Below are 13,444 nucleotides of genomic sequence, written 5' to 3'. Positions count from 1 at the left end.
CGGGGCCTGCTGGGGGGAGGCGGTGCTGGTCAGGTGCTCTCCGTCGAAGCGGCGTGCAGGTTACCGGCCGCGGCTTACGGGGACTCCTCTTGCTCCTACCGCCTCCCAGCTATTGCCCCCGGTCTGCGGGAGGGAGACCCTCCGGACCCTTCCTCCCACTGCCCCAAGCCGATGCGGATGGAGCGGATGAAGGTAGGAGTCCGGGGGACTGGGCAGCTGGCCTCTCGGGGACCCACATGCCTCCGGTGGGCCCCCAAACTACCTCCCCACCCCCAGTTTCCACTGCACACATGCACAGCGCCCTTAGGGCCTCTGCCGGCCTTGATAGGCGGGAGTTCTGCGAATTGGGAATGTACCCTGCGCCGAGACCCTCCCCAGAGCTAGGATAGTATCCCGGTGGGGAAGATGGGGCGATGCATCACCCTCCTCTGGACGTCTCATCCCTCTACACACACCAACGCGTCCTTCACTTTCCCTCGTCACGTTTCTCGGTGCCCCTTCCCTCCAGATTAACAGGGATGTATGTGGGGGAGGGGAGGAGGACCTGGAAAGCAGCCCAGTGAAATCCGGACCCAGAACTGGGGATTCCACTGCACCGTGCAGCGTTTTGTGCACGGAAAAGAAAGAAAACAGATTTCTTTCACCCCCCAGCTCTCTGTTTATTGCTTTATGTCATCGATGTGATAATGTTGATTCTTATCAAACATTCCTAACCTTGAGGCAACACTTCGGCTTCGTTTATCTTCCTTCGGCTTCGTTTATCTTCCTTCGTCTCGGGAAAGCTGTCTTTCCTGCTTACTACAGCTGCTGAATTAATTTACTAAATGAGAGGAGAATCAGGTGTTTCTTGTAATTGATTCTTTTTTTTAGCCTTAAATCATATTTGGTTCAAAGTATCCTTGCTTGTGTTAGGAAGGTGAAGAAGAGAGAAAGAGGGAGGCAGGAATCACTATCCTCAGCCAGAAATGTTAGTAAATATATTTGCAGTCTCTTATTGGAACTGATTTTTAATGTTTCTTCCAGAATTGGAAACTTTATTGCTATTTGAGAAATAATTTTTAATTTTTGAACCATTGTCTGGAGACCAATACTTAAAACAATTTCAGTTCAAGTAATGTTCTAGGGATGGTGAAATCGTGGTTAAAAAGCAAATAAAACAGAATTATTGCACCTGAAAGCAAAGCATGCCAAGCAGTTTTTATTTACCAGCACCTATGATATAGTGAGGCTCTTAAGACAGGGCCCATTTCTTGAGGTTTTAAAATGTCTTCAGCATATTCAGATTGTTCAAATTAGGAAGATGTCAAAAGCCAAATTCAAGAAATTTCTTGGCACAAAACCTTAGATCCAGGTTTTGGTGGGCTTATAAATACCTTCATACAAGAACAGTCAGCAGGAGAGGACAAAAGATTCTTGTTTGTTTGCAAACTCTGTAGGAACTGACAAAATTTACATCTGGATTGTTTATCCATATTGCCTCTTAATAGCTTTCTTGAATAGAATAAGTTTTTTAGAAAGAGAGGCAGGTGGACAACAACCTTGATCCAAAGAGATTCTTTAATCCCAGGAAGTCCCTTTCCTACACATATCGCTGATAAGATTAAATGTTGATGAATTTTAACATTAGGAAGGTCAAGGCTAAATTTCAGAATTACGTTTCCATTTATACTTAGTTCAGAAGCTAATTGTTTAATTTAAAGAAGGCTGGGCTTTGATTATTAATAAATGAGTGTAGGTTACATTTCAGGAATATATTTGAATGTCACAAATTTTATGTGACTTCGGGAACCAAGTTCATCTATTTTCTCTCTCTTGTGACATATCTCACCATGATGAACCAAACATAAGGCCTTGGCTTTGAAAAATGGAGGTGTACATACATACTTTTTAAAAGCATTGTTTTTGGACTTGCTAGTGGTAATTCTTTGTTGATAGGTTCCTATAGTCCGTCTAACCAAAATAATAAATATGTCCATAGGTATTTGATGTGATACAAAAGTTTCTGACCAGGAGTCAGAAGTCTGAGTCAACTCGAAAATGTCTGAAAAGTTGTATGTAAATTATATCGTATTTTAAAATGATATTTGAGGAGCTGACTTAATTTCTTTGAGGAATGTTTTGATAAATTCTTAGAAACGAAAACAGTTTTTAAATGCAACTAAACTTCTTAGCTTTATTATACAGGGAGCCCCAGGTCTCTTGTTTAAGGTGAAGTTCTGCAGTGTAATCCTTCCAGGCTGTGATTTATGCTGTAACTGGGATTGCTAAGCACCATCACTCTCCATTTTGGGTAAAGTATACAAAGCAAAATTATTGCTATTAATTTCTCTATTTCCTTTTATACAGATTCTCTTACACTGAACCGATCAAGAACTTTGAAAATGACTTCAAAACGTCTCTGGGTGTCCTTCGTACTTGCTGCAGTCACACTTTCAATTACATTTTCTCTCCAACCAGACCAGCAAAAGGTTCTACTAGTTTCATTTGATGGATTCCGATGGGATTACTTATATAGAGTTCCAACACCCCATTTTCACCATGTGATGAAATACGGTGTTCATGTGAAGCAAGTTACTAATATTTTTCTAACAAAGACCTACCCTAACCATTATACTTTGGTAACTGGCCTCTTTGCCGAGAATCATGGTATTGTTGCCAATGACATGTTTGATCCTATTCTGAACAAATCTTTCTCCTTGGGTCACATGGATATTTATGATTCTGAGTTTTGGGAAGAAGCGACACCAATATGGATCACAAATCAGAGGGCAGGACATACTAGTGGTGCGGCCATGTGGCCCGGAACAGATGTAAAAATACACAACAGCTTTCCCACTCACTACATGCCTTACAACGAGTCCGTTTCATTTGAAGAGAGAGTTGCCAAAATTATCGAATGGTTTACATCGAAAGAGCCCATCAGTCTTGGTCTTCTCTATTGGGAAGAACCTGATGACACCGCCCACGATTTGGGACCAGACAGTCCGCTCATGGGACCTGTCATTTCAGATGTCGACCGCAAGTTAGGGTATCTCATACAAATGCTGAAAAAGGCAAAGTTGTGGGACGTTTTGAACCTAATCATCACAAGTGATCATGGAATGACGCAGTGTTCTGAGGAGCGGATCATAGAGCTTGACCAGTATCTGGACAGAGACTACTATGTCCTGGTCGACCAGTCGCCAGTAGCAGCCATCTTGCCCAAAGAAGGTGAGTCTGAACTTTGTGGTGGGCTGGGTCTGCGCGTGCCCAGTGCGACTGAATTGGGATTTTTGTTTCTGTGTCTTTCAAGTGTGCTTGCCTTCGTTGTGGTAATATTCAGGATTTAATCCTTTGACTTTGAGAAGACAAGCTCTCTTTTCTCAGGGTCTGATTTTTCACTTTTTCCTAGAATATTGAAACGGATGCTCTCTGTCTATGATTGTCCCACTTAACCATTTTGGAGTCATCGGATATGATGAACGCTAGCTACAGCCTCTGTTGTCAGAAAAATTAAGTTGGGAGGATACATACAAAATGCATGCAATTACAGGGATTTTATTCTATTAAAAAAAACTAATTTCCATTTATTTACTTTTTAAGGGAGGTACTGGGAATTCAACACAGGACCTCGTGCATGTTAAACACGCGCTCTGCCACTGAGCTATATACCCCACCCTCCCACAGTGATTTTATAGAAGCCTTGAAGCCTTCGATGGATTCTTAGTTAGAACCTGCTCAATAGGGAAGTGGTGGGGTATCAGAGGAGAGAGCTTTGCTGGTCCTGAGATTTAGTTTTCTTACCTGTAAGTCGGGGAAGGAATAACAATACCTGGAACTTGTTACAAACCTCTCCTCGAAGCCTCATTATTTCTGTTTTAAATATCGGTGAACGAGCTCAGAAGTTTTAAAATCCCCAGGTCACAGAGTCAGTGCAGAACAAGACTCAGACCTGCTCTTCTGACTTCTGTTTTATCACCTCCTGGGGTCAGAGTCAGTACCAAATGAGAAAACAGATTTTGAAAAGTGGAATAACTCACCAATGAGACTTACATCCCTCGCAGGGGAATGAAGAGATCATAGGACACAGGGAATGTTAAAAATATGCCCATGCAACAAAGGAATTTGAAAAACAAGAAACGGACTCAAGATAGTGTCCAGGTTTACTGCGTTTGAAGTCACGAGGAGTCCTTTGGCAACACCTCCAGGAAACGTTAAAGAACGTTTCCATTTTAAAGCTGCTTTGCTGGTCTGGTCTGTCCTTTTCCAACCCTCACCCTTCACTTATTGTTCTTGTCTAGAGATTCTCTATCTCTGTCCTCAGAACTACCAGAACTACCAGAACTTAGCCCTTTGCTTTTGTTTGGGTGTGCAGTGCCCAGACATTTTACTTAGTGCCACCAATGAGTGTGTGTGTGTGTGTGTGTGTGTGTGTGTGCGCGTGTGTTAAAGTCTTTAGAGGTTAGAGATGTCCGGTTCTATAAAATGTCCTCTCTTCAGGTGAATTTACTTTAAGAGGAGATTATTTCTCAGTTTCCCCTACAAGATTATTTCCTGCAAGGGGGTGGGGCTTCTAAAACATCTGGCTAAGTTTTGTGAAGGTGAGCTCGCTCAGATGTCTGCGTTGATGGACCTCTGATGCCATGGCTGTTTCTTTGACGGTCGCAGTGAGTGTCCTGTCCTGAGTGCCTCTCTGCCTCCTTCCCTTTTAGGTAAATTTGATGAAGTCTACGAAGCACTAGCTCACGCTCATCCTAACCTTACTGTGTACAAAAGAGAAGAGATCCCGGAAAGATGGCATTACAGGGACAACAGTCGAATTCAGCCGATTATTGCAGTGGCCGACGAAGGGTGGTATATTTTACGGAATAAGTCAGATGACTTTATGTGTGAGTATATTACAGTGTTTCTCTACATCCTGTCATTGTTTGCTAAAGTGGAGGCCAGATGGGAGTTGTTTCTGCTCTATTCAGCAGTTTATTTACTGATTACATAACTAGGGAGTGCGATACATCAATAGTTAAATAAAGATCCAATAAACAAAGATTTATTGGGGCTTTAAAATGAGGTCACCTCTTAAAAGTGAAACATTTACTTCTCTTGAAGCCATCAGACCAAAGACATGCACAGTGACCTATTACTGCTAATTTTAACCATCGTGCTCCTGAGAAAAAATAACTGAAATTTAGAAATTGAATCATTTTTCTGCACCTGCTTTATATTCTGATTTCATAAAAATTTAATCTCTAGTTTTCTTTGCTGCCTTTATTTTTCTAGTTTCTTTTGCCCTTCTGGTTCTACCAAATATAGGCCAGCTTTGCTTGTCATGTTGGAAACATTTCTAAAAAAAAAAGTGCAGATGGCATGGATAAAAAATATATCCAGACATATATTTTCGTAATTAATACCTAGCGATGTAATTTGGGAAATATTTCCCCTGACTAAATTTAGAAAATATCTTGGAAATCCCATTTCAAATTCAAGCATGCAAAGTAGCTTCTTGCCATCATTAATGTGTAAATTTACCTTCTTACATAGCTTTTAACAACTTAGTCAAATGGAAAAGTTATCGCAGGATTTCACTCAAGTTTATTTGCATATTTACTCTCAAGCTCCTGTTCTGCTTTTTGTATCACCAGTGATGGATCCCTACAGACTGAATTTCCTAGGCTACTTTGTAGACGGGTTGCCGGTTAGATTTGGCCAATATTGGACCCTGGCAGGAATGTGGAAGGCGGGGGTTTGGGAGAAGCCAGCGTATTTGTCCCCCAATCTCTCTGCCCCAGGCTGTTTCTCTAACAGTAGCTTCGTGTCCTCTGTGATCCCAGCTCCTTCTGGACAACTCTCTCTCTGGCTTCAGCTCCTACTGGCTTTGGGTCTCCGGGGACACCACCTCTTCCTTCTGTCCCTCCAGCCTTGGGGGCCTGAGGTTCCCACTGTTCTACTGGCTGGGTAACCTCGCCATCCCATGGTTGCCTCTCAGCTTCAGCAGTTTTATGAAGAGCTCCTTATTAAAGGACTTACAAAGTCCCCTCTCTTGTACTGCCTGGCGTGGATTCTGCTTTCCTGGCTGATACCGGTATTAGCTTGCACCACCAGTCCAGGTCACTGAGAGTTGCTTCCCTTCTGTTCCTTGAGTGTTGAAGGAACCACATTGTGTCAACACCATCTAGAAATGCTCTTTTAGGCATTGATCCTTGATATGTATCAGATATCTACAAAAATATCCCCTTAGGTAGAACTGGCTTCCTATCATGCTGATTGGTGAAGAGAAAAGCCATTGCCTGGCAGTGAGGTTTGTAGAGTATGTGTGAGTCATACCGGCAGATGTGTACAAATACCTGGTTCCGGTCCTTAAAACAGGTTCTACATGTAGATAGTAATCTGAACCAGTATTTAATCAGGGTAGGAGAACTGTTTTCAGAAGGCTTTTAAAATTAATTCCTTTGGCTATGAGAATAATTGCTACCTTTTTATGTTCAGATTTTCATGTATTATGCAAATAGCTATTTTATTAGAAGGGTTGTTCAAAAAAGAATTGCTGTCTCGGAGGAGATTTATACTTTAAAGTTGACATAAATTTAAGGGGCTCTCTTGAAATTTTGGTCTGGTGAATTATATAATAGATTGGTCACACCAACTTTTGATAGAAAATGTTAATAATGCTTGATGTTAACATTATGTTCAACGTAATTACTTATTCAACAAAAAAATCTATAAAATAATTACTTTTTTTCATTTTTCAGTTTTATTAGGTAGAATTGTTAAAATTTGACTGCACATATACAGTATGTTCCATGTAAATACATATGCACAATATACTGCACATTTTTTTTTAGTTTGCATATATGTACTGATCATTGTTTCTAAGAACAGTTTAGAGCTTTAGCTTTTTAAACTTACATAGTTACTTAATGGAGTAAAGCCAACTACAAAACAAGAATCAACAGAATGTGGTAATCCAATCATAAAGGACAGTCAAATGTGCTTACACATATTCAAGAAATCAGCCATCTCAGTTATAACTAATAAGTAGTTCATTTGTGTCCTTTTTTTTAAAAAAAAATTCCACATGTAAGTGATATCATATGGCATTTTTCTTTCTCTTTCCGGCCCACTTCACTTAGAATGACGATCTCCAGGTCCATCCATGTTGCTGCAAATGGCATCCTTTTATTCTTTTTTATGGCTGAGTAGTATTCCATTGTGTGTGTGTGTGTGTGTGTGTGTGTGTGCGCGCGTGCGCGCGCGTGTGTGTATACACACACACCATATCTTCTTTATCCAGTCGTCTTATTTTACAAATAATTAAGTACTGGCCACTACAGCCCTTCACAGCCTGAGTTCTACAAGAGGATTCAAGTCCTAATGTCCAAAAGCAGGAGTTCTCAAATGTGTTCCCGGGACCAGTAGTAACCAAATCTCCTGGGCGCTTGTTAGAAATGCAGATTCTTGGGCCCAACCTAGACCTACTGAACTAGGAACTCTGAGGGCAGAGCCCAGCAATCTATGTTCTCGCCTGTATCTACATCCCCAGAGCCTCATACACACTGAAGTTGGAGGACCACTGCCCTAAGCATTTGTTATTAAATACTGTCTGCTGGGTTAAGCCTTTATGGTAGGGGCTACCACTGCAAAAAAAAAAAAACCCTGTTCGTGGGAGAGGTTTCATAAGTCATAATGAGTTCATCTCAAATCTGATTTTCTAGTAAGAAGTGTGATGTGCAAGAGTCATCTTTGCCTTTGTGGCTGAAAGTCTGGATCCGGCTTCTCATAGAAATGAGCCCAGCAATCATCCCATCAATTACAGATCACATAATGGCACATTTACCAATGTTACTACTGATTAATGAACTAGAAGAGCAGTCCCCTGGCAGATGACTCCCAGCAATTCATAAATCCAGCATTATTTCCACTTGAATAAACTCAAAAAGAAGCCTGGCATTTAGAACGACTTCTTTAGATGGATTTTGCAAAGTAGATTTGGAATTCCTTTGAGGAGATGACTTTCAGAGGAGTTGATTTAGAATTTTCTTTTTTTGCAATGCTGTGTTCCCACTGCGTATTGCCATAGCAAGTGTAAACAGTAGGGACTGATCTGCTGGTCATTCTCACCACCTTCAAAATAAAGCCTTTCATGTTTCTTTGGTTGTCATCTTAGCAGTAGCTCCCTCGCTTTGTCTGTCCCCTGACAGTATGCTAGACGCATACGCCTTTAAAATGCAGCTTCTATTGTGCAGGAGTTTTCATCCTTCAATTTTGTATCTTTTTCTGACTTGATAAATCAGAAGACTCCTAAAGTTTTCACCCTTTTTTTTGTAGCCATACTAAAGCACACAATGCTAGGTTGGATCTGAACCACCAAAGGCAAGACATTACCCTCAAGTCCTGACTTTTATTTTTCAATAGTGGATTGGAACTGTAACTGGAGGTTTGATTTTTGTGGTGTCTTTTGGTTTTCTTTATTATTTTTCCCCTTTTATTGATAGCTATGGATTTACTGCCTTCATGACTAAGAGCATGTTTATCTTTAGAACAGTAACTGGAACATAGTAGGTATCTAAGTATTTGCTGAATATTAGTTTACTTGCTACCAAACAAACAAACAGAAAAACAAACACTTTCGAGTTCCCCTGATGTGGCTCCGCTTTGCTCTTTATACGTCTTTAAACTCTGTTGCTTAAGGTTGTGTCGGCCTGTGAGAAAGATTCCTGGTCATCTGACTTTTCACTTCCTGAAATGAAACCGTGATGCTGACAGCAGCAGAAATTGCTTGTAAAAGATTCTTCTGTTTTGAAAGTTGCATTAGATAGAGTTTGCATTTAAGTTCAGAATTTGACGATACAACAGTTATTTCCGTTTTAAGACCATCGGGTTGGCTGACCCATTCATGCATTTTATCTCCACAGTGGGCAACCACGGCTATGATAATGAATTAGCAGAAATGCATCCCATATTTCTAGCCCACGGCCCTGCCTTCCGAGAGAATTTCACCAAAGAAGCCGTGAACTCCACAGATCTGTACCCACTGCTCTGCCACCTCCTCAATGTTACGGCCATGCCCCACAACGGATCCCTCAGGAACGTCCAGGATCTGCTCAGTGCAGCAGCCCCAAGAGCCGGTCCTTACGGTCCTTACACGCAGAGCCCTCCACTCCTCCAGGGTCGTGTCCCACCAGGGGAAAATGAGCAGGAGGCGTCATACGCTTACTTCCTAGGGGTCTCTCTTGGTAGCATTATAGTTATTGTGTTTTTCATAATTTTCATTAAACATTTAATTCACAGCCAGATACCTGTCCTACCAGATTTTCAGGCTGAAATATCTCAACCATTATTACAAGCCTAATGCTACTTTGATGTGGAGATTGCATAGTTATGTCAGTGTTTAAAGGTTTCAAATCCTAGGAAACCAGCTTCAGATATTTGCACAGACCATTCAGCAGATGTGTACATATAGAGGCGCAGTCACACACACACACAGTCACACTCTCACTCTCATGCTTACACGCACATGGACCAAAATACACACACCTGCAAAGGATTAATGACGTGGAAGTACGTTTCCGTCATTCGCTCTGGCTTCAGGCTCTGGCTAAGCGCCTGCTTTATTTGGACTTGGCATTAGCAATTTTGCACTATTTGAAGTACATTTCATATTGCACTTTACTCTCGGAATGGGTACTTGTATGTGAAATGCACTGTATCAGCAATTTTGTCTTCTCACTCAGTTGAAAAAAAGACCTTTTGCACCCAGGTCCCAGGATACTTGTTATTCTTTGCTCAGAGTGAATTTTCTGAGAATTCCTGAATACTGTACAAGCCTATCTCCTTAAATTGGGAGAATATGAAGAAAGTGAAAACTGTTGAAAATTCCACATGATGAGCTCTGCACAGTGACGTTTGGAGAGATGTATTCCCAACGGCAGGGAGCACCTGCGGGATCTCCTTGTCATATTTCTTTCCAAAGGACATGGGTTTTCATTTTATACCCCCCACCAAAAAAGGTTCAAGAGATTCAAATACTGACAGATTCATTCTAGCCATATTGTTTCTGTCATGAAATTCATTATTGCTATTTACTGATTAGTCCTTTTTCTCTGATTTTGATCATCAGACACCATGAACATACATTTCTTTCCTGTGGAGGCCAGCACTGGCCTGATTAAAAGGGGCCAGGCACCGTCTCAGCAATGTTTTCTCTTGATTATTTGCTTCCTTAAAAATGAAATCACTAGTAATCACATTAAAATCAAATTAGATAAGACCAATGTTTTCTTTCTGGTAACCTATAGTAACAGCACAAGCATCTTTTAGATTTGAGCATTGGAAATTCCCTGAATTGCAGAGAGCACAAACTCTGCTAGGGAAAATGCAGGCCATGCCATCTGAAAAGAGCTGTGTGGAGCTTGGGGGAAAAAAAAATTAGGCAGAACCACTAGTGTTCACAACGTTCCCAGAATAGTGCTGAAGGCACCCTGATGGCACAGAGGAATGAAACAACTCTTAGAGGTAACAATATTGAAACAAGAGGAGTTGAGGTTTATAGTCTTGTTTTCTCAAGTATTTGAATATCCATTCACCAAGTGCTTGGTGGAAACAAAGGTGAATCCAAGTTCACAAATAAGACTTCTGCCTTCTGGGTGGGATTTGTCATTTATCCCCCACGTAAAACTGTGCTTTAGATCCCTTGAGTAGTCAGGGTGGGGAGAGGGCGGTTTTACCTATAGTTTCTTAAATGAAAAAGGAGGCCCTGGAAAGAACAGTTTTCCTTGGAGAAATTAGAAACCAGTTTATAGACACTTGGCTCATAGATAATACTGTGATCTTACGTATATTTATGTACCCACTGGCTAATAAGTAGGGAAAATGTTCGATGCCTTCCAGAAAGAAAGGATAAACTTGATGTGAAGAACAGAAGTGGCATAGTTAAAAATATAATTGAATTTAAGTGCTTCCTAAAATTGGGTGAATGAATGATATTTAAATGATAATACCAATAAAAAAATGTTAGCACCTAAGTCTCATTTCATTACACAGCATCTTAATGGGACAGAATGGAATCACTAAGAATGGACCGTAGATTAAAAAGCTGCGAAGTTCAACAGGTAGAGAGCAAATTCCTCAAGAGGTTTGCACTCTGGATTAGACGTTTTAAACTATGTGCTGGCTTGCTTGGTAGTGTGAACCTACCTGCATTATTGAGGTGCCGATCTGATGACTGAAAGATGAAATTGGTCTAAAAGCATTACTGTTCAAGTGCTAACTGTACATTTCAAGTAATTGTTGCAGTAAATTCAGTTTAGAGGGTGCTATTACCATAGTGGTAAGAAGAAAGTAAATTCTGTGATGTTGATGAAATCATTAAAACTTGGACATGAAGATTTGATGATCGAATGGCTTCTTTCATTTATAGATACTTTCTTGTAAAATATCAGCAGGACAGTTTACCTGAAGGAAAATAAAATTTTAAATGTTGCTGGGAAAATCTAGTCCCTCAATCATCGTGGGATCGCTTTGTTGGCTTTGGTTTTTACCTGCATGTCTCTGTGGTCAAACTTTGTACGTAGTGAACACAAATCAGCACACAGAAATAAAATGTAGACTCGCTAGTCTTCCTACCTGTGAGAATTTGGAGAAGGTCAGAGGAATGGAGCTCCACACCCCCTCCCAAAACACTTACATTGTTGCTGAACATCCTCCAGTCAGCTATTTTGTAGTTTATTAATTGATATGAGTTTATTAATTGATGTGGCTCTTTTTCAGTGTATGTGTGTATGTCTTGCAGTTTCTTCTCTCTGCCACCTACCATGTATAAAGTTGTTTTTCAAAAGGGATTCTGACCTCTTAAGGTAAAACTGGGGTCCTATTATTAGTTTCAGTTTCTTATAAGAAAGAATCTATTTCTAGAAAATCTGAGGAAGACCCTAACTCTCCTAGTTCTGTTTTTTTTTTTTTTTCTTTCTTTTTTTTTCCCAGCTATTCATTAGCTAAGGCAACAGAGAGTCAGAGAGCCAGGAGGGATCTGAGGGGCCACTGAACCCCCGGATTTAACAAGGGCCCTTGAAAGCTGTGAAGTGGCTTGCATGGCATCTTAGTGCCAGTGGGAAGGAGGACCCAGGTGTCCTGATCCAGTGGCGGGTTAGGACATGAATGTAATGAAATTTGAGGGGACTCAGTAGCAGGCAGGACATGGGGTGGGGGACGACAATAAAAGCTCCTGGAAAAATGGGAAGCTGTACAAGATGCTTGGGCAGACTGCCCTAGGAGAACATCGCTGCTGTACAAGAAAACTGCATTCACAGCTCCAGCGTGATGATACTGCCTCGTCTTCTTCCTTCAGGGTGCTGTTGAGAAGTCTTACGCCAATGTATTGTCTCTCTTCCTTCCCTCCCTTCTGTAACCCGTTCCCTGAAATTTTAGTTATTATCGAAGATACTCCACTTGTCGCTCAGGGGCCTCTTTCATTTTAAAGGCTCATTTCTCTTGTGCATTCTAGCCAATCTTCAGCATTTCTCATTTCTTTCATCCCTTTTCTCTTTACCATTTCTTGGCACTCACATTCCTGGGATGCTGAACCTTATGAACTGGTTAACTGTTTGTTTCTCCCAATATTTTCCAGTTCTTCCTTTTGTTACATCATTCAAGACACTTCATCTTCCAAACCTTAGCCACCCCCTCTGCTTTTTTTTTAACACACATTTAAAGTCTTATTTTTAATTTTCCAAATTTATTTCTAGTTCTTTGTAATAATGTACTGTTACTTAACTTTTTAATGGAGTGGAACACACTCAAAAATGCACAAATAGTAAATGTGGCCAATTATCAGTAAGTGAACAAATCCATGTAACTATCACTGTAGAAAAGAAATAGAAGATAGAGCATCACCAGCACTCCAGGAAGATCCTCTTAAGACTCTTTCCAATTATTACCTCTTCCCTCCTGCCTAAGGTAACACTGTCCTGAGGAGGAACACAATAGAATAGTGTCCCCTATTTCCAAATTTTATCTGAATGAAATCATACAATATATATTATGTTTGGCTCTTTTTCACTCAAGATTATGTGAGATTCATCCATATTTTTGTATGTAGCCATGGTTTATTTTCATTGCTTCATGGAATTAACATCTTCTGAATGTACTGTAATTTGTTTATTCTCTTTTTGGATATTTGGATCATTTCCAGTTTGGTAAGTAATGCTGCTGTGAACTTTTGGTGCATCGAAGCATACATTTTTGTTGGATCTATTATATAAATCTGCTATTTAGCCTAGGTTTTCCCAAAAGTAGAGTCTGAGACAAAGGCTTGTAGGTAGAACCTGTGTCCATCAGCTCCCAAAACCCCAGTGGTTAAGGGTGGCCACGTGGCGATTAACTCCACGTACGTCTGGGGAGGGCGTGCACAGTGCTAGGTGTGTGTTCTCACAGGCACCCAGTCTTCCTGGCCCTGGGATCTGCGCCAGGAAGA

The 13,444-nt window shown here is 40.8% G+C and overlaps 1 protein-coding gene across 1 annotated transcript; it reads left to right on the top strand.

Moving 5' to 3' along the window:
* Positions 1–11,464, top strand: ENPP5 (ectonucleotide pyrophosphatase/phosphodiesterase family member 5). The gene is made up of 4 exons (XM_032463191.1): positions 1–192; positions 2,347–3,210; positions 4,692–4,868; positions 8,889–11,464. Exons 2-4 carry the CDS (start codon positions 2,382–2,384, stop codon positions 9,323–9,325), a joined length of 1,443 nt encoding a protein of 480 aa, XP_032319082.1. The 5' UTR covers positions 1–192; positions 2,347–2,381; the 3' UTR covers positions 9,326–11,464.
* The last annotated feature ends 1,980 nt before the right edge of the window (positions 11,465–13,444 follow it).

This window comes from Camelus ferus, chromosome 20 (assembly GCF_009834535.1).
Source record: "Camelus ferus isolate YT-003-E chromosome 20, BCGSAC_Cfer_1.0, whole genome shotgun sequence".
NCBI classification, from domain to species: domain Eukaryota; kingdom Metazoa; phylum Chordata; class Mammalia; order Artiodactyla; family Camelidae; genus Camelus; species Camelus ferus.
This window is presented reverse-complemented; position numbering and strand designations above follow the sequence as displayed.

What these genes read in the sequence shown, in the direction of transcription:
- ENPP5 (XM_032463191.1), top strand. Translation starts at nt 2,382, where the DNA reads ATGACTTCAAAACGTCTCTGGGTGTCCTTCGTACTTGCTGCAGTCACA. An exon ending in AGCCATCTTGCCCAAAGAAG is followed by an intron (nt 3,211 to 4,691) that starts GTGAGTCTGAAC and finishes CTTCCCTTTTAG; the next exon opens with GTAAATTTGATGAAGTCTAC. An exon ending in TAAGTCAGATGACTTTATGT is followed by an intron (nt 4,869 to 8,888) that starts GTGAGTATATTA and finishes TTATCTCCACAG; the next exon opens with TGGGCAACCACGGCTATGAT.